At 37.2% G+C, this 27388-nt stretch overlaps 1 protein-coding gene across 2 annotated transcripts in view; it reads right to left on the bottom strand.

Moving 5' to 3' along the window:
* The window catches only part of s-cup (spermiogenesis-related protein stanley-cup), a 199725-nt gene that overhangs the window by 22149 nt on the left and 150188 nt on the right, over window positions 1–27388 (bottom strand). For both annotated transcript variants that reach the window (XM_081754543.1, XM_081754538.1), the window contains one exon: window positions 6643–6796. In XM_081754543.1, the coding sequence (XP_081610669.1) occupies window positions 6643–6796 (154 nt within the window). The remainder of the gene's footprint in view (window positions 1–6642; window positions 6797–27388) is intronic.

Here is a 27388-nt window from a genome sequence, read left to right on the forward strand (position 1 = left end):
TACCCTCAAATACTACATTCTTCATGTTAGCTTTAATTCGTAAAACATGTGCTCCATCCATCTTGATGGTGAATTTCAGAGCGAAATATGACATTCAGGTCATGGAATTCTTATCTAACTATAGAATATACTATAAGAAAGCTATTTAGATAGAGAAATCATGAAGTTGAAAAAAGCCAAAATTTCCAAAATTCTCGTTTTTTTCCCAAAAAAGCCGGCTTTTTATGTGAAAAAAACCATCGATTCAAAAAAGCTGGCTTTTTTGCATCTCTAGTTTTAAATACTCAACGTTCCTTTTCACGTGAAGCTACACTTTTACTACAATCGTTCATCCGATCGTTTGCACATCGCAGACCTATTCCAACGCAGAGCCATATTACGGCAGACCATTGACAGTTGGCTGGTCTACCGTTTCCCACTGTTGACCTTATTATCTGTACTGATAAGGCAGTGTGGTATCGTTCCTTGGAAACTGATTCCTGTGGTGTACGATCAGATAAGCACCTTCGAACATGCACGTTCGAGTGACTTTATGACTCACCACTATAATGCTTCTCACGGTGTACCAGTGCTGTGTCAAGATAGAAAGCCATTTTTTGCACTCAGAAAGCGGAAACGTCAAGTTTCGCTTCTAGAACGCATTCTGGAGCAAAAATGTCACATTTATTAAATTTATTGTTTTCTGTTTATTTTTAAAATACGGGTAAGTAAATGGATCAATTAGTTAACATTGCTAGTCTTGTAGAGACAAATACCACAGTCAATTCAGCTGGGATTGGGCATCATCCACAGAGAACGTATTGAAAGAATACAGTCTTTACGCTAAGGATTCAACTTGTGCATATCCGCTCAAAAACACGTTTATTAATACGTCTACTTGATTGTAATTTCTAAGACAATATTATTAATTTTTTCTTTACGGTTAAGTCACTTTTTGACTTTAGAATATACATCAATATTCATAATACGATTTTATTTCACTTGATGTTGGTATATACTTGTTTGTCTTAAGATAATCACTCATGACCTATTTGCTCTCTATTATTAGAAGATCTAAAGCTGTCCAGCAAATCAACGTGTGCTTTATCGTACTTACAAATCTTGACGCTATTACCCATTCCTTTGGCACCTCATGGGTCCTGTAGAATGTTTTGCGTGCATCCGGGAGTCGTTGCACGCAACCTATCCACATTGTATTCATTTCTTTTTACAACTGATTTTTCATTCAATATGGCGAGAAATAAAAAAAAAAATCTAAACGTAGACGTGGTGATACTTTTTATAACCGTACTTTTGACTCTTAATACAATATATTGCTAATGAAATTTCGATCGGGAGTCTGTTGAACACATTAATATTTCACTTCCTAGACAAAAGGGGGTCTTAATCCGACGCCTGGCCTATAAAGCTTTAAGAAAAAAAATGTTCTTATTCCCTGCAGAAATTATATCTGAGTTCAACACCTTGAAAACAGGCAACCAACAATTCTCCCTAATATAACCAGGTTGCATAACATTCAGTGTTCGATATACAACATTCCTTTTCACGTTAATAGCAATAAGGAATACTCATGTCGAGAGAGAGAGAGAGAGATTCGAATCCACGACTGTTTGAACTTCATGATGATCATCAAACTGACATCTCTGTATGGACTACTGCTTTCACCGGTCACCGTTCATCTGTTATCTCTCTTGATTCTATTATTTTTGTTAGTTTAATCTTAAATACCAAAGATGAAAATCAACAATTTATACTTTTGACATTATTAATCAAAAGGTTTATATTTTATTTACGTTACATTGTTTTCTTTTGTGTTTTTCATCTCCTCTCAGACAGAAAAAATCATTCATACCTTGCTGTCTTCAAATATGAATTATGTTGTTTATGTCTATTGTACAATATTTACGTCATGTAATATTGTGTATACAACAATTTGTAAGAATCTTGATTACAGATGATGATTTACAGAATATCTACGAACGTATTTCACTCTCGAACTGACAACTTTCTATGAACATCGAATATTTTGGATTTGAAACACAACAAGTAGTACGTTTCCACGTTTAGAGTACACTACTGTCTCCTCCACGCTGAAAATTTCTGAAACTCAGTCAATTGGTCTCTAGTAACAGTGCTAGTTGCCAGCTAGACTAAGAACCTCTCTCGTAAGAGCTACATCCCGAAATACGCAACTGAACTTTTATTGAATTTTCGTTTGAAACAGTTCTTTAATCTAGATTTGTAGTTATCATCAGCTCACAAGCCTAAGTTTTTTCTGGAAAGTAGTAGCTGCAGCAAACTGCACTTAAGACATCCTTAGACGGACAATTAACATGTTCAGAACGAAGCCATCAACATCTATAAGGGAAGGGTCAATGAGAGCAATATGTTTCTAGCACGCAACTTCAGGACAGTACACTCAACACACTTCGATATTTTAAATGTTTACAAGAAATTCATCAAATCATTCATAAAACGAACAACTGTGTCAAATTTTTCATTTCACCATTTTTTCATTTTACCAAAACTAGATTTGTAAAGAACGTTTGTTTATGTGGCACTGATTGCATTAATATTAAAGCGCCATTTGCGTCTCTAAAACAGTGCCATTTTGGCACATTGCCAATAACAAAGAAAAACAAGAGTCATAAGACATAGCTCAACTGAAATCACAAAGTAAAGAGTAATTTTGACATTATAATTTGGAAAACATTTTCGATATTATGATTCATAATAAACTACAGCAACTAAACTACAACAACTTAGACTTTTTCACATTATGTTTGAAATTTACTCACTGAATTGTCTGATCTTCAATGAAAGACGAACAAAAATGTTCCAACTATAAACCAACCCTGTTCATTTATTGTAGTTATAATTAGGTACTCCTGTCAAATCAAGGTTTAAGTTTTATGTTTGCTTTAGCTTAACAAGGTAAGTTCGAATCAAAACCTCTACATTTCAGGACAATTTCTCATGCAAGTAACGTACCCTTTCCGTCTTCGAAGCCTCCACATAATTTTGTAATGATAATATATTATAAGTTTGGCATTCTCTCAATTGTTCGTCAAGAGCTCCATCGTGGCTAAGCGGTTAGTGTTCGCGCATTTGGCGTGGGAGACCCGAGTTCGATTCCCGGCGAAAGCTCATGTGGTTCGGATTCCACGTTAATCTGTAGGTCCACGTCTCATATAGCCTCGCTGCTGAAAGGGACGCTAAACTAAAATCAACTCAACTCAATTGTTCGTCTATTTTGCTTAGGGTGCTTCAAAGTTCCTTCGGACAGTCCATGAGAAATGTGAATTATGTTGATATTAAAATAACTGTAAAACGTTTGCTTTGCAAAGAGTACTAATTAGAATACTTTCCTTTGTGTTTCCTTTTAAGTTGATTCTAATTAGTTTCTACTTATTCCTGTCTGGTAATAAGTAGAAGTACTGTAGAAAAGAATCATCTCGTATGCTATTATTGATTGCTTTTTTCCTTGCTACAAACTAAGAAGCTTCCATTTCCTATCGTAGTTACCTATCCTTTTCGTTTTAAGGTAAAAATTATACGTTTTAATACTGTCCATCAATTGTAGCCTTTTTCACCCTTTCCATATTTTTCGTTCCACTGAACCTTTTACCCCTTCAGGATACAGTTTCTTAGTTTTCGTTCCATCTTTTAACTACCATCCAATATTGTTCTTTCGTTTTCTACCTTTTTCAACACTTTCTGACTAGTTTTCCTGTTCAGTTGAATTTCTCAATTCTTCTCCATACCAAAATTCGAAGATGTCTAGTACTTCTTATTGCTTTCGCATTGTATATGTGTTTGTCCCCACATAGTATAATATTAAAGAACCGTTTGGAGAGGCTTTCTCCTAACTCTTTATTCCAAACTCCAGAAAATATACCTTCTTCCTCCTTAATATTTATTTCATCATTCATATCCTTGGTTTTACTTCACATTTGCACTTCGTGTTTCATTAATAATAGTGCGAGAGACCACGGTCCATGATTCACGACGGAATTACGCATGCTTCAGCTATCGACGTAAAAATGTAACTCAATATCGAAATATTCGTGTTCCTGAGGTATGATCAATTCCAGTGAAACAACTAAACCAAGTTTTTTTGTTTAGCTCCCTTTTCAACACTAAAGCTATATGAAACTTGGTGCAACAGTTTAAGACCGAACCCGTACCACCATAATGAGTTCAAAGTTTAATTTTGTCCTGCCGGGAATCGAACCTGTGACCACATGCACCAAAGGTGTACGCGCTATCCACTAGGCCAGCACATACAACCTCAACTAAGTCAAGTAAAGCAAGTATTTTAAGCATTTTTAACATAAAAAGATAGCATTACTGTCCTCTAATAATGAAATATCGAGTTAGAAATCCACGGCTGAACATTCTAAATGAGCTACGTTCAAACTTTTACTCAGTTCCATCAATTGAATGCTATGGTTATCCAACCGAGACATTAGAGCTACGGTGGCTCAGTGGTAGAGCGTTCACCTATATGCATGAAGTCCTTCGTTCCATCCCACCACGTGCCAAGTGAACTTTGTCGTTGACAAGCACCGTATGCGTAGGTTTTCTCGGATTCTTCCAGTTTCTTCCATTTTCTTCATTCTACCATTTCATTCATTTATCATCATTGTCTCCTTTACCCTAGCCGACATAATCGTGGGACGTAAAACCTTAAATATTTCATTTATTTTTTTTGCAACCATAATGTTTTTAAGGTTTCGATAAGCAATTATTAAACGTTTTTCGAAATTGACTGTACTCTTGTAAATTACGCTTCGGCTGATTTCTAAAGTTATCCAAAACACTTTAGATTATGTTTTATGTTATTTGTTTCAATTTATAAAAGATATTATAGGTTTACCTGGAACTATGTTTTCTTATGTAATACTGTATGTGTGCATGAACATTTTTCCGCAAGTGTAGTGTGGGTTGTATATAAGAAAGGCGTGGAGCATAGAAGAAGTTGTTCCTATATTTTCCAGGATATATTACACTGAAATTTTTGAACTAAATACTTACGCAGATATCTATTTATGTATCTCCCATAAACAACTTATTTTTCTTAAATAATTATTGTTATCTCGATGTTCTAATTGATTACACGAGCTTCCTCTTTGCGTGTCGTGACCTTTATGAGTTACTCAAGCGTTATCTATTTTGGTCACTGTTTGTGCTAAGTTCTTCATAATAGTCTCTAACTAGGTATATATATACATACGTAGTTAGTGAAGAGCCAGAGCGATAACAGCGCTTGAGTTTCGATCTGTTGGCCTCATTTTCCCACATCGTTCGTTGCCCAAAAATAAGTTAGTACTTGTTACTCCAAGTAGGTCATGGCAGAAATATACAAATTAACTCAGCAGTCATTTGTAGATACGTATATCTACGTATTTGTTAATATATATAAGGGTTTGGGTTGTATCCTTGAGAATGTAAATGCAATATAAATATGAAAATCGAAATAGTTACGAGTATCTATCGTAAGCACAGTGTATTTAGTAAGTAGTTGGATCTGTGACATACATTTTCAAAACAAACACACATTATTGTTTTCATTAAAACCCAAATTATTTGTTCTGTAAGTGAACACATATTTAAGGATAACATTGCAAAACTTGCCTAAATTAATAGATAGTCAGTAACAAAAGTTATTTCTATCTGATGTAATTAGTCTGCTAAATAACTTCAGAATGGAAGGACAATTTGAGAACAGTCTTCAATAAATTAGAAATAATGTAATTTTCTGTATATTCGCCATACCACTGTTATTCCCAAAATAAATTTTAACAAACGAAAAAAAAAAACTTTTGTCACTGACTGTACAGGATGATTCAAAAGTTTCCTTATGGTAGTATGGTCCTATTTATGGCAGTATTAAATATTTTATTTTACTATCTGGACAAACTTTCTTTTTTTGTGTACGTGTACCCAGAATGGGAGGGATCACATACAAAGTATGTCGTTAAAAATTTATGCGGCTACGAAAAAAATTACTATAGGTCGCTGTTGATAACTAATCATTTTTATGGATTATACTTAAACAACACATTTTAATCATTCCAGGATTTAGAATTTTACATTTCTGGGCGTTCGGCATCTATAGTCATTTAGTCCGTCATTTAGCCCCTCTGCGAGTACAATATCCGGGAAAAAACAAGGAAGGAAGCGACTTGAGACCTATATGTTAGGTACCACCCCGGCATTTGCCTGGTGTGAATGAGAAAAACCCAGGAAAACCTCATTCAGAGTGGCTGGCCTAAAAAAGCTGTTTACACTTTTCTGACCGATTGCCCCACCGGAAATCGAACCCGGTACAGCTCGCACCGAAGGCGAGAGCGTTAGCAACTACGCTACACGGGGCCACATTTAATCAGTCCAAGTAGAACCACCGAGGAAGTTGAAGAGTAGATATTGTTCCATTCGCTAGAACATAGGAGAAGATAAGGAAGGGACGGGGTGAGACGTCAATGATAACGACTTGCAATTGACTTCCTCGCCCGTGCATAATGTACATGTTTCTTGTATATACATCACAAATTCCTACAAACTGTATGAGAAGTGTTTGGTAAGAATATTTGAAAATATCTTAATTGTACGAAACAAAAAGAATAGTGTGGTTGTTACCTGACTGTCGAGAGTGAATACTTCGTTCGGCGCCATCTCCTGCTCCACTTCTTCTTGCCAATACTCGGTGTAGGAACACTCGCTCTTCCTCATGTTTCTGTGGCAGCAGTAACAAATGAGGAACACCACCAGGATCAACCCTCCGAGCATAGCACTGAAAATATAACATATGCAATGCTAAATTAACCAACAGGCTGAAATGTATTTTGTCTTTCGGTTATTATTGAACAAGAATTGCCTTTTGTATGTAAACAAATGAAGATTTTCTTTTATCTACATTCTTTCATTTCAGTCTTGTTTTGTAAGTAGTTCATTTATGTCTAAGTTTATTGGTTTATGTGTGGATTATTCATTTCACGAATATATATTATTGCGTTATATCTGCGTTTAGAGTTTCGTGTCTGATTCATTTATTTCTATTTCATTTCACGGTGTTAAAATCTTAGTTCAATGATTTATATATGCATGTATTATAAATATGAGGGAGGATCAGAAAGTAAGTTTACATTCCCGATATTTCCGGGTCTTCCTCCATCGTAGAAAGGTGAAGAGTGTGCGGTAATTCTAATACATGCAGTTGGCAACTATGCACAATTTCAGTCACCCACCACTTACGACGCTGGTAAACACAAATGGTGACTTGCTTGAATAACTAGTCTTGCGAAGAAGTGCGCTCAGTTATTCGATTTCAGTAGGCGAAACATGTAACCGCGGCTGAAATTCACAGGAAGCTGGTAGAGGTTTGCGGAGAGACTGTAATGTCTCATCAGCATGTCGGATAATGTCGAAAGATTGCAGCTAGTAGAGAAAATGTTACGACCACCACATTCTTGAAGCAGATTCGCTGGGAACTCATTCATCACCCTCCCACGTCCCGGACTTCACTTCAAGCGACCTTCACCTGTTTCCGCATTTAAAGGAACACCTAGAAGGTCGTCGCATAGCTTCGGATGAGGAGATGAAACACTTCATGACAACGCGGCTGAACTCGCAAGGACACGGATTTTACCAGAAGGGAATCTTTAAACTCATCCCACGATGTGACATGTGCTTCAAGCGATACGGAGACTATGTCGAAAAATAACCTAATATATGTACTATCTGTTGGCTGTATTGGTTGTATGAAATAATAATATATACACGTCTCACTGCATGTTTTGTAACTTTACTTTCTGGTCACTCCTCGTATGTTTGTTTCTTTGTACTCAAAGTCATTGTTTCACCCCTTATGTAGAAGGGGTGAAAAATTCCGCGGCGTGCCAATTAAAAAGCAATTTTTGCGTGCGTGCGAAACCATTTTTATTTCAACACAATATCCTTGAAGCAAAATGCAGTTCTTCCAATGGTCTTCTATTATTTTGATACCTTTGGACTATTACAATTTATCAAACGCCACAAAATAAACTTCCGTTTCCAATACGACCTCCTCATTCGTGTGAAAAATCTCTTTTCATGGAGCTATTGTTTCAAGTTAGGAAACAAATGGTATATGTTGGGAGGCCAGATCTGGAAACAACAGTGTGTGGGAAAGGAATTCGTAACCCAAAGAATCAAACTTCACACTGATTTTTGTAGATGAGTACTTCGGTGCGTTGTCATCATGGAATAAGATATTTTCTTCTTCAAATGAACTCATTTTATCTTGATCTCTTGGTCCAATTCGGTTATAATGCAACACAGTACTCACCAGTTATCCTTCTCCATGAATATTACGCCATTTACACAATTATGTAATATTGACTATGTCCTTGCCGGCCGAACGTTGTGTCTTTGAGCGTTTCGGTCGGCTTTCACCCGCTTGCATCCACTCTGCAGACTGTCTATTAGGATCCAAAATATAATAATGGATCCGTGTTTCATTAATTGCCACAAATGTACGCAAAAAATATAGTCGATAACGATGAAACGACGAAAAATCATCAACGTGCTGCGACTTCTGGTCGACTGTTAGACAATGTGACACCCTTCGCGCAAACAGCTGTTTCATTCTCAAATGTTTCATGTAAAATAGCGCACGCGTTCTGTAAATATCTTTACGATGTCAGGTATCTTACTTATTTTATTTTTTAACCGTCTAAAATAATACAGTGCACTTATATATATATATATATATATATATATATATATATATATATATATATATATATATATATATATTACAGTAACTGCCACATTTGGACATTCAGCATTATCGGTGCCTGTAGGACTACGTTTAGATTTCGTATCCCATTTCTTTCCTGTTGAATACGGTGGGTGTAGCATAACATTTCTTAAGGCGTTTATTAGCTTAGGCAGTACTTTTTCCACTTAGAAAGCAACGTTTAATCAAAACTATGAATTTCTTTGTAATCGTATTGCAGAGCTATCGTTACGCTAATGTCTATAACTTGTAGTGGATAGAGTGTTTTGAAAATTTGACTGAAGATTAGTTAGCTTCGATGCTACTGAATATACGGGTGATTCTTTTAAAACTCATGAATTAAATTTGGGTTTAGACTTTCTAACTGAAGTCCGATTTTCATGCGGTTTGTGATAAATGATCAAGGAAAGATGGAAGATTTATGGGACTATGTGTACTGGTTTAAATTCATCCGGGGTAATATCGATCACACTTGAAGAAAAACAGCAAATTTTCACCAGTGTACCTTACAATTGGAATGAGGTTTTGGATTTTTTAAGCGAAATTGCAGAATACAAATTAAGTGTTAGTAGTAACACCCATAAATCAAATGTGCACAGCTATAGCCGGTTTCTTCCCACAAACGACAGAGAGATTTCTCTTGCGACCTAAGGAGCCGATAACTGACATCTGCCACAATAGCCGCCTACGGCGTCCGATGCGTCCCTGTCTCACTCAGAAGCGATCCTGTTTCTCCCAATTTATTTACTAGCGACCACATTATGTTCCTGTCTGGGGCAGAACGTGAATCAAATTTGTTTCTGAATGCCGTTTGCATAGCAACAACAAATTCCGTTCTCCAAAACTTTTAACGACAAACTCGTGTTGTACAAAGAATACATTATTCTCACTGTGCCCTGATCATACTCACACAGTAGCACAGAACAGTACGGCACAAATCCTAATACAGCGGGCCAGTGTCCTGCTTCTTCTTGACCTTGGTGACCTTGCCATCTAACGAAAAAACTCAAATCTCCGCATTGCACCACACCTTGTTGCAATTGTAAGGTACACTGGAGAAAATTCGCTGTTTTGCTTGAGGCGTAGTCGATATTAACCCGGATGAATTTAAATCAGTAAACGTAATCCCATAATCTCCCATCCTTCCTTGATCATTTGCCACAAACCGCATGAAAATCGGACTTCAGTTAGAAATTCTAGACCAAATGAACTCGCGAGTTTTAAAAGAATCACCCTATACATACATATTTGAGATAGTAACGCCATCTGTATGTGAGGCTACGGACTTTTCACTCTATGTGGTATGTTCAAGTTTCATCTTTTAGATTTGAACTTGACCCTTTTACATTTGAGTTATTTATTTTACGTCTAAGTTCATACACTTCCATTTATGAAAATTGCAACACTCAGAACGAATGGGCCGAAACCTTCCGAATATGTGTAAGGATAGTGTAGGGAACGTGATTAAAATTTCAGACAGATAGCGTCCACATATTCTCGGCAGCGCCTTTTCGTCTGTGATCGGAGTGGAACTACAGAAAGTCAGTGCATGTCGCAGTGAGGCAGTGGATAGTGGTCAATCTAACTGGAATACACTTTCTATTCGATTGCTTGTAGAGCTTCTTCGTGGTGAAGAGGTTAGCGTACGTGCCTTTAGCATGAGAAAGCCTGGTACGATTTCCGGCGAGAGTTCATCTGATTCGAATCCCACGCTAAGCTGTAGGTTCACGTCTCATGTAGCCTAGTAGCTGAAAAGAGAAGCTAAGCTATAATTCAGTCCATCAAAGTTGGCAATTTGTCTTCCGCAAACAAGTCAGGAATTGCTTTTCACATGAAGAATTAAGAGAAAATTCTTAAAGCAAGGCTGGTAAACGTTAATTTCAAGTTATATGTTGTGTGAGTTTGTAAGAAAAACTTAGTAAAATCAATAAAGGAAGAAGCTTTTCCGCAATCGAGAAACTCATTAATATTATATGAAGTAGGTGAACTAATCATTTCGTGGATTTTTAGAACTTCTCAAGTTACAGTTCTCGGAAAAGAGTTTACAATTCGAACACGGAGTTGTCGAATCGTTAAATAAAATATAACCAAATTATTACTGATATACCATTACAAACGATTTTTTTTAAACACGAGTTAAATGACTGTAGAACAAAGCCTGTAAAATTTATGAAAAACGTTAGGTTATCTCAAGAGCTCTTATATACACATTGCTTTTATGCTGTATTTGAATCATTCGCCAGAGAATAACAAATTCAATAATTATATGGATTATTTTTGTGTATAGTTATAAATTTGGAAATTGTAATTTGAATCACGTTGAGTAAAAGTTTATTTTCCTTAAGTCAATTAACAAATGAAAGTATTGTATGCATGCGCACCGACTATGTGGGTGCCCCAGAGCTCCGGCACCCACAAGAGTTTAGTTTGGACACTGGTTTGAACCCATTTCTCTTGCGTTTAAGTCAGCCGTGTTACCGACTGAGATAAAGCATCCTGAACTTACCCTTATAGTACCGGTATATTTTACTTTATCACAGCACAGCCCTTTATGACAGTGTTCATAAAAAATCTTAACTAAAAAAAATCAATCAAATATCGAGACTTCCCTGAAAACATGTAGGCTAATAGATCCCAGCATTGATATGTACCCACATCAATTTTGGAAAATCGGCGCCGTTGATTGTATGTAAACATACTAATACTTGGGAATAATTTTAACAAATAAAAATTCTAAAATATCATTCATGTTAGACGGGGGAAAATGTTCAAATATGAGTCATATGCCGATTGATAGATCTTATTAACCTGAACACAATGATATAAGCGAATGGTTTTCCAGAAGATCGACAGAAACGAACTATTTTAAGAATTGATGCTGTATAAAAATCATGCAACATAATAGTGAAGTATATTCTCTTCATTATTACATTAATATTATTACATTATCATCGTCTTTGCTATTACACTAACAAGATTACACTCTACTCGAATGCGTTCTTTGCATCCACTATCCGTGCGTGGAATGACCTTACATCCAACACAAGACAATCTCAGTCAATCAACCTATTTAAGAAGTCGGTTGAGCAGATCCTCCATAAGTCTACTAAGCAGAGGCTTACTAATATCTGAAAAAAATGCTGGTTTTTATATTTCCTACCTTTTATTTCTTTTGTTCGCTAAATGTATGTGATTACATTATGTAGTTATTTGAAGTAATCTAAGTAATCTATGTGTGCATGTGATGTGATGCGCGCGCGTGTGTGTGTGTACGTTTGATTGGAGTGTTTTATATATTTTATTATTTTTATTGTATTACTAATTATGATACTATTGTATTGCATGGTCAAGTGGGAGACAAGGCAGGAGCCTTAACTTCGCCATGTAAAATAAGACTAAATAAATAAAAGATTATAGTACATAATGTGGTTAATGAAGTATAACTCAAAAGTATTATCAAGTCTTAAAGTTTAAGTTAAGCAATGTGCATGACTGTTCCATATATCACTCGATTGGTGATATCGAATTGAACAAAATGGCTTAGGATAAATTATCATGCGTAATTTTCGAGAAATCTATTAAAATATTAGATTTTATGACGCTATAAATTATATCGTTCGAATGGGCAGTTTTTATCTTGCTCGAATGTTGGGCACAAAATGTTTATAAATACGGTTACCAAGTAATGAGAGTTAGCCTGGCAAATAAGAGACAGATGTAACATAGATTACTGATAGTTTGTTTAAGATGGATTATCATTTAAGATTTTTGGAGATATGAAGAAGTATTTGTTAAGATGATAATTATGATACTAATGTGGGTTCTATGAAGATTATAGATGAAATAGAATTAGAAGAGAGATACGATGAAGGTTAAGAGTAAACATATACAGAGTGGTAGGTAGCTCCACCGACAAACTTTGGGAGGTGATTCCTTATATGAAATGAAAGAGAAAAGTTCTAATAAACATGGGACGAAAAACGTCTTCTTTCAGAGTTATGAACCACCGAAAATTCGAAAATTCACGTTTCAAAATGCTCTGCCTTAGATACTACAGGACCGATCCCAAGCGGTTTAAGGAATTACAAAGGAACTAGTATGCGCTCTATCTAAATATCCATGTTCTACCATGGTCCGTTATCGTCGAAACGAACTGTAAAATGGAAGTTGAGGTATAGAGATACTCCTTTAAGTACTAAAGACGCGTTCATTTCGCTGATAACGGAGGATGTTAAAACATGGATATTTAGATAGATCGCATACTAGTTCCTTTGTAATTCCTTAAACTGCTTGTTATAGGTCCTATAGTTTCTAAGGCAGGGCGTTTCGAAACATGATTTTTCGAATTTTCGGCGGTTCATAACTCTGAAATGAGGCGTTTTTCGACGTATGTTTATAAGACCTTTTTTCTTTCATTTCATATAAGGAATCTCCTCCCAAAGTTTGTCGGTGGAGTTACGTACCACCCTGTATATAAGACAACGAGTTTCCTATTTGCGAAATAACTAATTATACGAATGAAGTATTATGAATGTAGAAGCTTACAAATTTTGCGCAGTAGATGACGGTCAGAATAAAGCCATTTAAGTTTGGACAGGGAATTCAGGCAAAAAAGAGCATCATCATGGATTGAGAAATATATGGTATTACTTGTAAACACGCAAATAAATAAGTACTAGTAGTAAGCAGTACTAGTACTGAGTTTTCGTCGTTGATTGATGTTTACCAAAACTTTAAGTAGACAATACATTCGGCATATTTAATAGGTTTCTTCCTTAGTTATCGTTCTAAACAGTAATTAGTGTTTTTTCCAAGGATTTCACTAAAATCAAATCGCAACTTGAATTCTTTCTAACTGGAGAAACAAACACAATGCACAATAAAATATTCCACGTAACCTCCATGCAAAGTTTGGATAAAATGGGAACAGTTCTGTAGGTTTTGACTCTACATAAAATGCTGTTTGTGTCTTGCTACCGATGTTTTCGCTCTATAAGAGGAATGAAATGTAATCTTTGAGTTCAACGTCCCACGTTTGTGCCCTTCAGCTAATGATGGAACAATTCGTGGAATAAGAATGTGTAAGGAAAAGGAAGTACTCCGAAGGAACCTACGGACACGGTGTTATCCACCACAAACTTCCTTTGCCGGGGATCGAACCAGGAACCCTACGTATCAGAGGAATGCGGTCTACCACTGAGCCCTTATGCTCCCCGTAGCAGCCAATAATGAATTCTTACCACTTCCGTTCCTAATAAAGGAATAAAGCTAGAGATGAAAGGTATTCATGCGATATTGACTTCACATTGTGAACCTGCTCTTCGCTAATTATACCTAGGCCAAGGATCTTATAAAATAGAGGATCTGCCCTTACAACAAAATCTTGAAGTTATACGTCACAGTTTCGCCACCCCTACTCTGCCCACTCCGCCCAATAAGATCGCAATGTTTTGAGTCAACAATCATGGCGGAAACGAAAGTATCCAATCAGACAATGGCAGAAACGAGAGTAGCCAATCAGACGTGTCGATGCTCGGTTGTTTTTTGGCTTCATCGATTTAATAGGATGAAGATACATATGGGCAGAGCCTCTATTTATAACATCCTTGACCTAGGTAGACTTTCTTTTCCATGACGGTGTATGTTGAAACGATAAATCGCACATTCATTACCTATGGTTTCAATGGAGGGATAAAGGTCGAAGTGACACTTATTTTTGCAACGCTGAACCTTTATCGAAAGCCATCGCTCGCTATCGATCACCGCTTTTGCTCTAGAGAAATCGATACAGAAAGTGCTCGGTACTTCCGGTTTTAGAAGAAAGATAACGATAAGAATGAAATCTGATTTGGGGATACTGAATCAATCTATATATATAAAAGAGAACGTACAAAATCCTTTGTCCGCTCATCACGCTAATACGGCTGAACCAATTTCTTTCATTTTTGGGGGGTTATTAGGATTTGGACCCTAGATGGTTTTTATCATATCACTTTAATTTTTAATTACCAGTGTCTTGAGATAATTTACCATTCAAGTGTCCATAACGTACAAATCCTTTGTTATTAGTTCATCATAGGTAAAAATAAACGTATTTATATGCAACCCGCATGACCGTGTCACTCGGCGGGTTAACATAAATGACAGGCGATATACAGCGGAAAATAGCTTGAATCTTCTGTTTAAAATTTTTTAATTGATTTGCTTATTTTTACAGACACTTTTACAATATGCCAGCACCGGGATGACCGCAGCGAAGCGGGGCGGGTTAACATAAATGACAGGCGATATAATGTTAAGATTTACTGCAATCTTCTATGGTTTTTGCCAGCACCGGGGTGACCGCAGCGAAGCGGGGCGGGTTAACATAAATGACAGGCGATATAATGTTAACATTTAATGCAATCTTCTATGGTTTTTATCATATCACTTGAAAGCGAAAAAGTAAAAATTATCTAAGTAACAAAGTTTATTGCGTTCCGGGGTGACCGCAGCGAAGCGGGGTGAACGCTGCTAGTTTTAAAAAAAGATACAGCAACACTGAAACCCAAAGTAATTGAATTTTATCATTTTCTGTTTGAGGGGACACGCTGGCCCAGTAGTGGAGAGCTTATCTCTAGTACGTGGTGGACATCGTGTTCGTGGATTTTTTCGGAGTACTCCGTTTCCTCCTGGTTTCTCATTCCACCAATTATTTTACCATCATTCACTTGCCTCAATCATTGTCTTCCTTACCCTAAAAGAGTATAATCTTAGGACGTCAAACTGAAAGATTTGATTTAATTCCATTTTATGTTTGAAAAGAAACTTAATGGAGGAGATGGAACACATGATATTCGTGAAATGATTAAGAGTTTCCTCGTAGCTAAGCAGTTTGCGTACGCGCCTTTTCTGTGGGAGACCCGGGCTCGATTTCCGGCGGAACCTCATGTGGTTCCGATTCCGAGTTTCACATAAAACCTCGCTGCTGAAGGGGACACTAAACTAAAAATTCAAATTGAAATGCTTGCTGCCTCTTAGCATTTTTGTCCTTATGGCTATGAACAGACAAGCGGACGGACGGACACAGCCGTTCTAGAAGACTTCTCATGCTTCCACGTTGCAGTCTGGAAGTGTGAAAAGTAGCAGCTATAAGACTAATACTAATACTTTTATTGTCGCGACTTCTGACTTCGCTGACCGTCAAGAATAAACTCAGCTGAGGGTATTCTGAAACTAACTCTTGAGATGAATTTTCGAAGCTAAACTACGGAAAGAAATAGCTGAATATCTGCGAGGACTCTCTCTTTATTAAATGGTTAATGTGGGAGATTACATGGTTCGGATTTTACGTTGAGGTATAGGTCTGTGTCTCTGCGTCGATGCTGGAAAGAGACGATAATGCAAGGGCCTACACATGCTTCCAACAGCACATGGTAGCCGTAAACAACTTAAGACGACAACTTCGAAAAAATACATGGTCAATGGTCGTCAAGTAACGAAGATTAAAAATGGAATCATAAATACGGATATTTCTGGATAAAAGGCGCCAGAATACCGCAGAATGGATCAATCGCCACCGATTGATCATCACATACACTATTCAAGACGCCTGGTCTCTGATAGCTCCTTCATCATTACCACTATCTAGCACGCCCGGCCTATGAGAGCTACTTTATTCTTACCACTATCTAGGGCGCCTGGTGTATGAGAGCTCCTTTATCCTTACCACTTTCCAGGACGTCTGGTCTCTGAGAGTTTCTTTTGCTAGGATGCTTCGTTTCTATAAACACCTCATCATTCTCTAGGACACTAGGTCTGAGAGCTCCTTTATCCTTACCACTTTCTAGGACGTCTGGTCTCTGAGAGTTTCTTTTGCTAGGATGCTTCGTCTCTATAAACACCTCATCATTCTCTAGGACGCTAGGTCTGAGAGCTCCTTTATCCTTACCACTTTCTAGGACGTCTGGTCTCTGAGAGTTTCTTTTGCTAGGATGCTTCGTCTCTATAAACACCTCATCATTCTCTAGGACGCTAGATCTGAGAGCTCCTTTATCTTTACCACTCTCTAGGACGTCTGGTCTCTGAGAGTTTCTTTTGCTAAAATGCTTCGTTTCTATAAACACCTCATCATTCTCTAGGACGCTAGGTCTGAGAGCTCCTTTATCCTTACCACTATCTAGGGCGTCTGGTCTCTGAGAGTTTCTTTTGCTAAAATGCTTCGTTTCTATAAACACCTCATCATTCTCTAGGACGCTAGGTCTGAGAGCTCCTTTATCCTTACCACTTTCTAGGACGTCTGGTCTCTGAGAGTTTCTTTTGCTAGGATGCTTCGTCTCTATAAACACCTCATCATTCTCTAGGACGCTAGATCTGAGAGCTCCTTTATCTTTACCACTCTCTAGGACGTCTGGTCTCTGAGAGTTTCTTTTGCTAAAATGCTTCGTTTCTATAAACACCTCATCATTCTCTAGGACGCTAGGTCTGAGAGCTCCTTTATCCTTACCACTCTCTAGGACGTCTGGTCTCTGAGAGTTTCTTTTGCTAGGATGCTTCGTCTCTATAAACACCTCATCATTCTCTAGGACGCTAGGTCTGAGAGCTCCTTTATCCTTACCACTTTCCAGGACGTCTGGTCTCTGAGAGTTTCTTTTGCTAGGATGCTTCGTCTCTATAAACACCTCATCATTCTCTAGGACGCTAGATCTGAGAGCTCCTTTATCTTTACCACTCTCTAGGACGTCTGGTCTCTGAGAGTTTCTTTTGCTAGGATGCTTCGTCTCTATAAACACCTCATCATTCTCTAGGACACTAGGTCTGAGAGCTCCTTTATCCTTACCACTTTCTAGGACGTCTGGTCTCTGAGAGTTTCTTTTGCTAGGATGCTTCGTCTCTATAAACACCTCATCATTCTCTAGGACGCTAGGTCTGAGAGCTCCTTTATCCTTACCACTCTGTAGGACGCCTGGTGTACGAACACTCCTTTATTCTTATCACTGTCTAGGACGCCTGGTGTCTAAGAGCTTATTTATCCTTACCATTCTCTAGAACGCATGGTATCTCAGTTTCATCTCCTTGTCTACGACGCATGGGCTCTGAGAACTACCTACACACACACACCTTGGCCACAAGACCCCTGTATCCTGTCACCCTAGGACGCTTGGTCTCGGGGTTCCTACAAACTCACCAATAAACTACCAGATATGTAAGATGAACTTATATTTGAACTGTGATTATTATTGCTTGTGTATATAAGAAGAACTTTTGTAATAAGAGATGATTGGGAAAAGTTTAAAAATTCCAGTGTACCATTTTTAGCTGTACCTTTGAAAGGTAGAATTTTACAATATTATCCAAAAAGCTATGAAACCGATTACGTACACATCAGGAATATTTAACCAAGAGTGCTCTAAGTTGGGTGCATTGCTTGAGTCATGTTAGATACAGTGGAGGAAAAGATGCAGAGTTGGAAAGTAGGGAAGATGGACAGGATGAGGATAGCAAGAAACCAATGTGAGGAAGATGTTTAATAATAATCACATTGTCTATGGTAGGAACTAATAATACATTTTAGTTTCAGCGGTGTTACACCTTCACGTGTCTTAAGCCATAAGGTTTTTTAGTTACCTTTTTATTATACATATATTTTTGACCACATTATGATTTTAAAACATAACGAACAAAGCAGAGGTATCTGTCGGAAGTCATATTCCTTGAAACTGACCTTACAATACAGAGAATTAGAGAAATAACTTCTCTCCCAATACTATTAACTTCTACTATGTATTAACTTAAAGGCGCGTATGTATTGTAACTTTCCACAGGGCGGGGCACAGGCGTTTTATGCGTGCGTTGATGTTTGCCACACCCTCCTCAACAAATAAACCAGCGACACAGACTCATCAGGAACTGACACGAACAACAAACATTAAACAATTTCCATCATTCATCATCATCATCATCATCTTCTTTGACCTTCTCCGCAACAGGCTGCCTCATCTTCTAGCAATTCCATTGAATAAAAGAAGGAACAATTTTATTCTTGTCATTCAGATTGGTTCTCCCATATATTAATGATGTAATGACCCATCAGTTATAATTGGGATCATGAACTTCTAAATGCATATACTTTTCTCTTATTCAGTCCAACAAGAAAAAAAATTAAAAATCGTGTATGATGAAATATACATGTTACTACTACCTACAATATTTATAGTACTTCTGTCATGGTGTTTAATACATCATTCCGGGTATTCTTCTTCTTGCTGATTTCCTGAGAGGGAGATTCTGGTGCTGATTTCCATCTTCCGGGTTCTTGTTTGCTGATTTCCTGAGAGGGAGAAGTTTGAATGAACTATGATATTCAGTTAACGTTTTTGCCTCGACATAGCGCTTTTTTGTTTAACGTCGCTCATCAATTGTAGGACCTCCTTTCGTCCTCTCCTTCTTCTTCCTTCCACCACACAAGATGCCATGTATACTCAGTCGATGTTCCAAATAGTTCCTGTTACTTTTTCCAATTGCATCTTCCCTTTGTCTTCTCTTCTCTATTATATCTAACATTGTCTCATTCATTTCCCGCTTGACCCAGCTAATTTTCTCCATTCTTGCCTACAATGGCGGTTCCAAAGCGCCCAGTTTTTATCGTCACTTTTGTATGCTTTTATTCTTGGTTTCAGCAGACGAAGAGGAGTAGAAATGAATTCTATTCTTGGGAATCTGAGTGTATATATGTCACCATTTTGTTGAAAGTATAATTTCATATTGTAACGTATCCATAATTCGCAGCATTAGAATCACGGCGAACTTCCATATATTTAGGTTTCTCTACATTTACTTTTAAACCCATGCACCCACAGGCGTCTTATTAAACCTCTGCATTTCTTTCCATTGTCTTCATATTATCACACATCAGGTTTACATCATTAACATAAGCCATAACCTGGAGAGTGTCATTCAACTCTACGCCCTGGTTCCTATGTTTTGTTTTCCTCAAAAATAGGGTATTATGGAACAAAACTAAATAATAATTGAGACAACTTATCTCCTTGTTTCAGGCAATTCTCGATGTGAAAGCTTGTGGATAAGTATTTTCCTATTCCAGTATTACTTTGCGATTAGTTTAAACATACCTTAATTGTTCTAACTAGCTTTTCCTATTTCCAAGTTTGATAAGAATGTTATACAGTGCTTCCACTGTAACAGAATCGTAGGCCTTATTTCCAATAAGTTTATCTGGACTTACAGTCAATCTTGCGAACAGTTTGTTCGATAGGATTTTACAGGATGTTGACAAAATATCCTACATATAAACCTCTCCTGATTACTATTATACCGTAATAATAATGATTATAGTTAATACAATAATGATAAAAATGATTACAATTAGTTTTGTTGTCTTTCTTGTGAATTGGGGCAAAATTGTTTCTTTCCACTATTTTGGTAATTCCTCTTTGTTCCAGATGAGGAGAATGAACTTGTACATCTCATTCTGCAGCCTTTCTTCATAAGCTAAAATTAAATCAGCAGGAATTTTGGCTACACCCCTATATTTGTGTTTTTTTTAAAATTCTTTCCTTTTCGATTAGGCTCTGAACTATACGGTTCAGCTGTATGTATTTTACTTTTTCCACATACATTTTTTGGCTGCGTGTTGAGCAAACTGTAAAAGAAATATTTCCAAAATTCTATCCGGATCGGTGAGAATTGCGGTCCGCTTTTTTAAATACACACACACACACACGAGGTTGATTGCCTTTCTTAAATTCGTTGATGCCTTTTCACATGTCTCGAATTTTCTTAATTATAATTTTCAAGTTAATCAATTTTAACTCTCAAAAATCATGTTTCTTTGTTCTAAAGTTTTTGAAGTTTCCTGCCTGAAGTCAAGTTTCCAACGTTTTATGCGTTCTTTTGTTAGGATTTTGTAACCAGCATAGTTATACCTGTTTTCTCCTTTCTCTTTATTTATTGCATTCCTAGCCAAACCATGGTTTATTACTACATATTTACACGTGCTCTAATTTTTTGTTGGAATTTTAAATGGTACCCTTAAATTTAAGCAAATATTCTAAACACAAACTGAGAATCTATTCCATACTTCGATACAATTTTGTATTCTCCTCTCGTCTGATCGTCTAATCCCTTTAAATTAAACCTGTCAGTTTTCAGATGTTGAAGTTCTTTTTTTCAACTATAATCTCTCTTTTATGATCGCTGTTACCAAGATCTGATTTGTATTACACTGGGCTCTTCAAAACGACCGAATGTCAATTATGTTAGACTGTCTTCTTCTACACTGAGAAAAAAATGTAGGTGGCGTACTTAAAAAAGATAGGTTACATGCGTAATTCCTGTAGTTTTTGGACTTAATGTACAGCAGACGTATAACTGAAAACGGATGTTTTATAATGATTTCTGTATAACTGTTCCATCTATATGTACTTTCCGTATGAAACAATGTAGGCGGTCAGGATCTCACATACAAATGGACGTATATAAGATATAGCTGATGAAGGTAACATAAGTATATGCATGTGATATACGGAAAACTGTTAGATGCCAGACATTCTGCAACGGCATGATGTAACATCTAAGGGCAGTGCCTATGTAGCATACGGATAACGTATGCTCCGTACTGATTTCTATAGTAAGCAAGAGGATATCGTATATTTGTACAATATACCGCTGTCCGGAGAACGGATTTTTCTCTGTATGTTACATACGTCAGCTATATGTTATATACGCCCATTTGTATACGACACCCTGACCGCCTATATATAGTTCTTTTTTCACACGGAAACTACGTAAACAGTAGATAGAACACTTATACGGAAGGTATCATAAAACAAATGTTTTTAGTTACACATTTTCTGCAGAATGTTATATATGGTCGTACATTAAGTCAAAAAATTACCGAGTTTACGTATGTAAATTACGTTTTAACGCACGGCACGTACGTTCTTTCTTTGTGTCGAGTAGCTCTGAGAGCATAACGAGCATTGGGAAACATAAATGAAATCTTTCAGTTTAACGTCCCACGATTAAGTTTTTTGGGTTATGGGAGACGATGATTGAAACAAGTGAATGAGGATGGAAAAATGGATAGAATGAGAAAGTGGGAGGAACCCCACCCAAGAAAACCCATAGACACGATGTCGTCAACCACAAACTTACTTGGGCGAGGATCGAATCAAGAACCCTACGCACCAGAGGTAAGCGCTCTACCACTGGGCCACCGTGTCCGCATGGAGAAACGAGGGGTTGAGTAAGGTAGCATAACAGGTAAGTAGGAATATCCATAGTTTGGATGTACAGCATTCGTACATGATTGCTCGTCCCTTGGTTGATTATACCTTTCTTTCCTTTTTTGCTCTGTTTCTACGTAAGGCTATGTCTCTGTTGCTTCTCAGAACGTAAGGCTAGTCTCCCAGTCATACAACCACTGCTTTTATTTTTTAATCGCTTGTCTCATTGGTTACGTTTGGAGTTTATCGTTCCTTTTAGCGACAGTGGGCCTACCATATGACACGTGAATTTACAGGTTAACCTAACAATCGACCCACATCAATTCCCACCGGGAATGGAACCCTAAGGCGACTACAGCATAAAAACAATATTCTTCAGTTTTACGTTCAATGCATTGTAGTTGAAAGGAGACAGATAATTAGTGGAAGTTAGTAGTTGTAAAATATTTGGTGAAATGAGAATGTAGAAGGAAACGGGAGAAGCTAGAGAAAACGAGCGACATGATGTTGTACGCCATAAACTCAAAGGACCTGAAATCGAACCAATTACATCTTATACCACTCTATCATTGAGACTTAGTGCCCTCATATGTGTAGTAACCATATAGCTTCGAGGACGCTTCTTTTAAGTTAACCTAGAGAACATACAAATATAATTGAATTTGGAACGTCTCCGTACGTTAAGGTTTAGTATGATTAAAAAGCTTAAAACAACCATACAATTATAAAATGTGTTATAAGCTAAAGGGGCTAATATTTAATTTCAGAAAGGAAAATTTTATAAACTGCTAAAAAAATAGCTTATAGATTGTTTGTTTAAGATTTCATGTACGAAAAAATAAATATTTTAGTCCGTATACACACCGTCGATCATTTAAACACACACACACACACACACACACACACACACACACACACACACACACACACACACACACACACACACACACACACACACACACACACACACACACACACACACACATACACACACACACACACACATATATATATATATATCGGGGGTAACAAAAAGGTCGGCAAAATTTCAGGGGTAGATTCCTTATGAGTAGACAAGCAAAAAAGTTCCTATGATCATATATCGGAACTACATTGTTACAGAGTTACGGCCATTGAGCCCCCTGATGGTGTAAAATAGTCACATTCTCCTCGCTCCTGAGTGTGACTCAATTTATCCCCCCTAATTAAGCTTGGAAGATAATTTTTGTATTTGTGTATTCCTGAAGGACGACCCTTTCCGCCGATATGTATTTTATGTATGTGGGGGGTACAACGGCGTGCGGTTGGGGTAATTACGTATTTTTTGTTTTTGCATCAGGATTTTGGGTATGAAATTCCTTCCTTCTTGGGGGTGCACTCATAAAATGCATACCAGCGGAAAGCTTCATTTTTCAGGAACACGTTGCTACCAAAATGATCTCCCTAGCTTAATTTGGGGCTGAGTTATTGAGGTTTAAATTGAGTCACATTAAGGAGCGACCAGAATGTGACTATTTCACACCATTATGCGGCTCAATGGCTTTAACTCTGTAACGATGCATTTCCCGACATATGATCATATTAACTTCTTTTGCTTGTCTACCCATAAGGAACCTACCCCTGAAATTTTGCCGTACCTTTTTGTTACAGCATATACTTACATATATATAGAAACCAAACCTTTTCTCTGTTGAAAATTTGATCGAGATCATTCGGGAGGTTCAAGAGTTATTAAGTCACAGTTAGAGAAACTTTCATTTTTCAAATACATATAGGTACACTCATGTCCAAAATTATTGTCGCATGTCTATAAATATATTGTTGTAGGAATATAATTTGATAACGAATTCGCCCGGTATTTCTTAAAATGTTAGTATGTGTATAATCGGCAAAGACATGTATGTGGTAAATTTCATATCCAAAGAGCAGTAAATAAAAACAATAAAATGAAAATAAAACTTTCTTGTCCATTTAGCAACATTTGTTTTATTCATTCTAATTTTCGTATTTATAATCCTTTTCCTATGAAACTTACCACAAATATACATTTCCAGATTATACATATAATATCAGTATTGAAAGCACCCTGCAAAATCATTATCAAATTATATTCTTATAAGAAGACAGTTATAGATATGCGACAATCATTTTGGACATGAGTGTACATAGATAGTAAACAAAACAAAATGTAATAGTCAGAATATACGCATTGAGTATTTCAACCTTCGATCATGCGAGCAGAATTCTTTAGCTACCTCATTGCATTTCATCGAGTTTAAATTTCCAAGTGACTTTTACCTTCTTTCGCCACACATTGATTGCTTTCAACGAATTTTATTTGTTACAGAGTTTCTAAACTTAGCGCTTGTAATGGTATGATTAAAGCACTTGGAAGGATTTAATGCGCTAGATGAAGGTATGGAATGTAGGTCAAACTCTGCTTTGTATAGAAGAAATGGCTACTTAAAATTTCTTTCGTAGTAATCCAGTTAGACGGATCAATTCAGAGCCTGTCAAACATAAAATATGATCCTTATTGCTATGTTGTATTTTTGATACAGAAATACAGGACAATATTGATTCACGTTACGTACTATTTCAAACTTTAAAATTACATTAGTACGAGGGACATTTAATAAATATCTGGTTGATTCAATTTCTAAATAATACACATTATGAATTGAAATTACTTGTGCTACTTTTTGCTGTACATAAGTTTTCTTCTGTGTGATTACGGACTTCTAAATTTCAACAACGTAAAATTATCTTAGATGGTCTCTGAACCGTTAGAAAACTGTTTAAATCGCCTTGTCATTAATATGGAACATTCGTTCAAAATTACTTTTCACAAGGAATTCATTATAATGATCATTCGAAGCCAAATGCAAACTAAAAAGGCGTTGTCATTGCCTGAATGAAACCTCACGTGAACAACCTTGAATGTTCCTCCTAAACAAAACTTAATTGCTTCGGCACGCCGAGAGAAAAGTGTGAAAAGTGACGAATGTCCATAGACTTTACATCAGCAGTGACCGCAGCCTCGAGTGCAGCAACTCGCCGATCGATCAAATAGTATTTCTAAACTATACACTTTAGCAATGTGTATAATTTACTCGTCCGCATGAAACTTTTCGGTCGGGGTTGATGGAAAACATCTTCGATAAGTTCACGATCTTCACAAATTTGTATCCACCATCGACATACCGAAGGACATGCTGCAGTCTTCCCACTCCATACACGGAAAAAACGGCATAATCCAGTTGGCATGTAAATGCTGTTTTTTCTTACCAGGTTACGTGCGTCACCACATTAAGTAATGTTGTTTCATCCATAGTACGATCTACACCACTCTCCAGCGAAACTTTTGTGTTGTGGGACCACCATTTCAAATCTAGAGTTAACGCCATACCCATTCCGTCGGTGGTATTGTTACCACCTTCCTACGATTGTCTCCTCTTGGTTCTTTCTACATCTGTGACTCCCTACCGTACGAGAGTAATAAGAGATCATATCATTCTGTGAGAAGGAAAGAGAGGAAGGATGTTTTTTACACGACGCCGAACTCCAGACTTGGCATGGTGTTCCCACCTGCTGTACTTTTATACATGAAATTACATTACTTAAGGAGCCCACCCGTGTGAATACGATGTATCCACATGGAAATCCTAGTCCTTTTCTTTCTCAGTGTACCATGCCATTTAGCGCGAATTTCTCTGACTTCTAAACCTACTTTCATCAAAAGGTTAATCAGAAAATAGTGCGCTTTCACTAGAGTGAACTGGTCCGATGCCATCTTTAATAATAATGCGTGATAAAACAGCTGATTGCTGTGAGTTTCACGATCACGTATTCCTTTTGAAGAATCAATAAATTCAGTAATTTTCGTATGTAAGTTTCTTAAATAAAATTCTGATATTTACTGAACACCTCTTCTAGAATTCCTGGAAACTGTAGTGCATGTTTATTATAGTGTAATACCTGGTTTCTCTCATTATACTACAAAGGGAATTACTCTAGCAATTTCATTTATGTACAATTCTGCATTTGCAAAATAAAATGAAATCTTTCAGTAGAACATTCAACGTTTTTTTCTCTTTAGGCTAAGGGAAACTGATGATTAAGGCAAGTGAATGATGATGAAATGAGAATGTGGGAGGAAACTGAAATATTCCCAGAAAACCCACGAACACACACACAATATTGGCCACCACAAACTTACTTGACTGGGAATCGAACCAACAGGTACTTCTGAATTTATATCACAATACTTTCATTGAAATAGATATCCTAAGGGCAGAGCCTTAGCTGGAGATTTCGGCGCCCGGGACGAAGTAGAATTCGGTGCCTCCTACACTCATCTCACCAACATTTCCTTCTCTCTTTTCTTTTAACATATAAGAGCGGAAGCTTTTGTTATACTACACTAAATTTTTATCAAGCTGCTTGGATTTTATACGGCGCCAATACTTTTACAACACTGTTCCTTTCTTGTTGCTCGCTCGGCGACCTCTTGCTATCAGCGCCCGGGGCGACGGTACCTCTCGCTCTCCCGTAGCTACGGTTCTGTGTAAAGGGGGAAGACATTTAAATATTTTCCTTAAATCTATTTTTCCCTTGAGAATAACATACATTTCAATTAGTATTTTATATTAATTAAAATTTTAATACAGTACCACACAAAAAGGCATTAATACAATAGTATCACTCCTCAAATCATGGGCGGATCCAGGGGGGGCGATCGGGACGTCGCCCCCCAGAAGAAGAAACTTTCTTATTTTATATATAAATAAAACCCATCCGATAGTTCTTAAAAGTAGCTCTAGGAGTATTACGACCTACCGCCCCCCTAGAAGTCCGTCCTGGATCCGCCCCTGGCTCAAATATTGCGCAAGTGACCAGAACTGTAGCTATACGCAGCATGTTGCCAATTCAAATTCGTTGCTGATAAAGCCACTTTCTGTGAAGAAGTGAAATGTTGCGAAGTCCTTTGATTAGAACGAACAGAATGTTGAGTAGGCTTTTAGTCATTGAAGAAATTAGCTAGAGTTGAGCCAATTGCTATAATTGGTAACTTCTCAATTTTTTTTTTCCTTTTTAAGTCTCATACTTCGCTCTCTGCGTCTTTTATTGATTGCGGTACCTCATCAGTGACGAGATTGCGGACAAGATTAGTTGGCGGTTCTACAACATTTCTTTGGATTAGATAAAGGAAAAGATCCTCAGATCGATTTCCGATAGACACAAAAATGGCCATTAGACGTTGAAACATACGTGTCGTAAAGCAACTATAATTTCCGGCAATCAACTTTTAGCCCCCCTTCCCTCCTCCCTTAAGCCAGGAAAACGGGGGATTATTTCCTTGCTTGGTTCCCTTCTCCTC

The sequence above is a fragment of the Thermobia domestica genome, chromosome 1, assembly GCF_964235325.1.
Source record: "Thermobia domestica chromosome 1, izTheDome1.hap1.1, whole genome shotgun sequence".
Classification (NCBI taxonomy): domain Eukaryota; kingdom Metazoa; phylum Arthropoda; class Insecta; order Zygentoma; family Lepismatidae; genus Thermobia; species Thermobia domestica.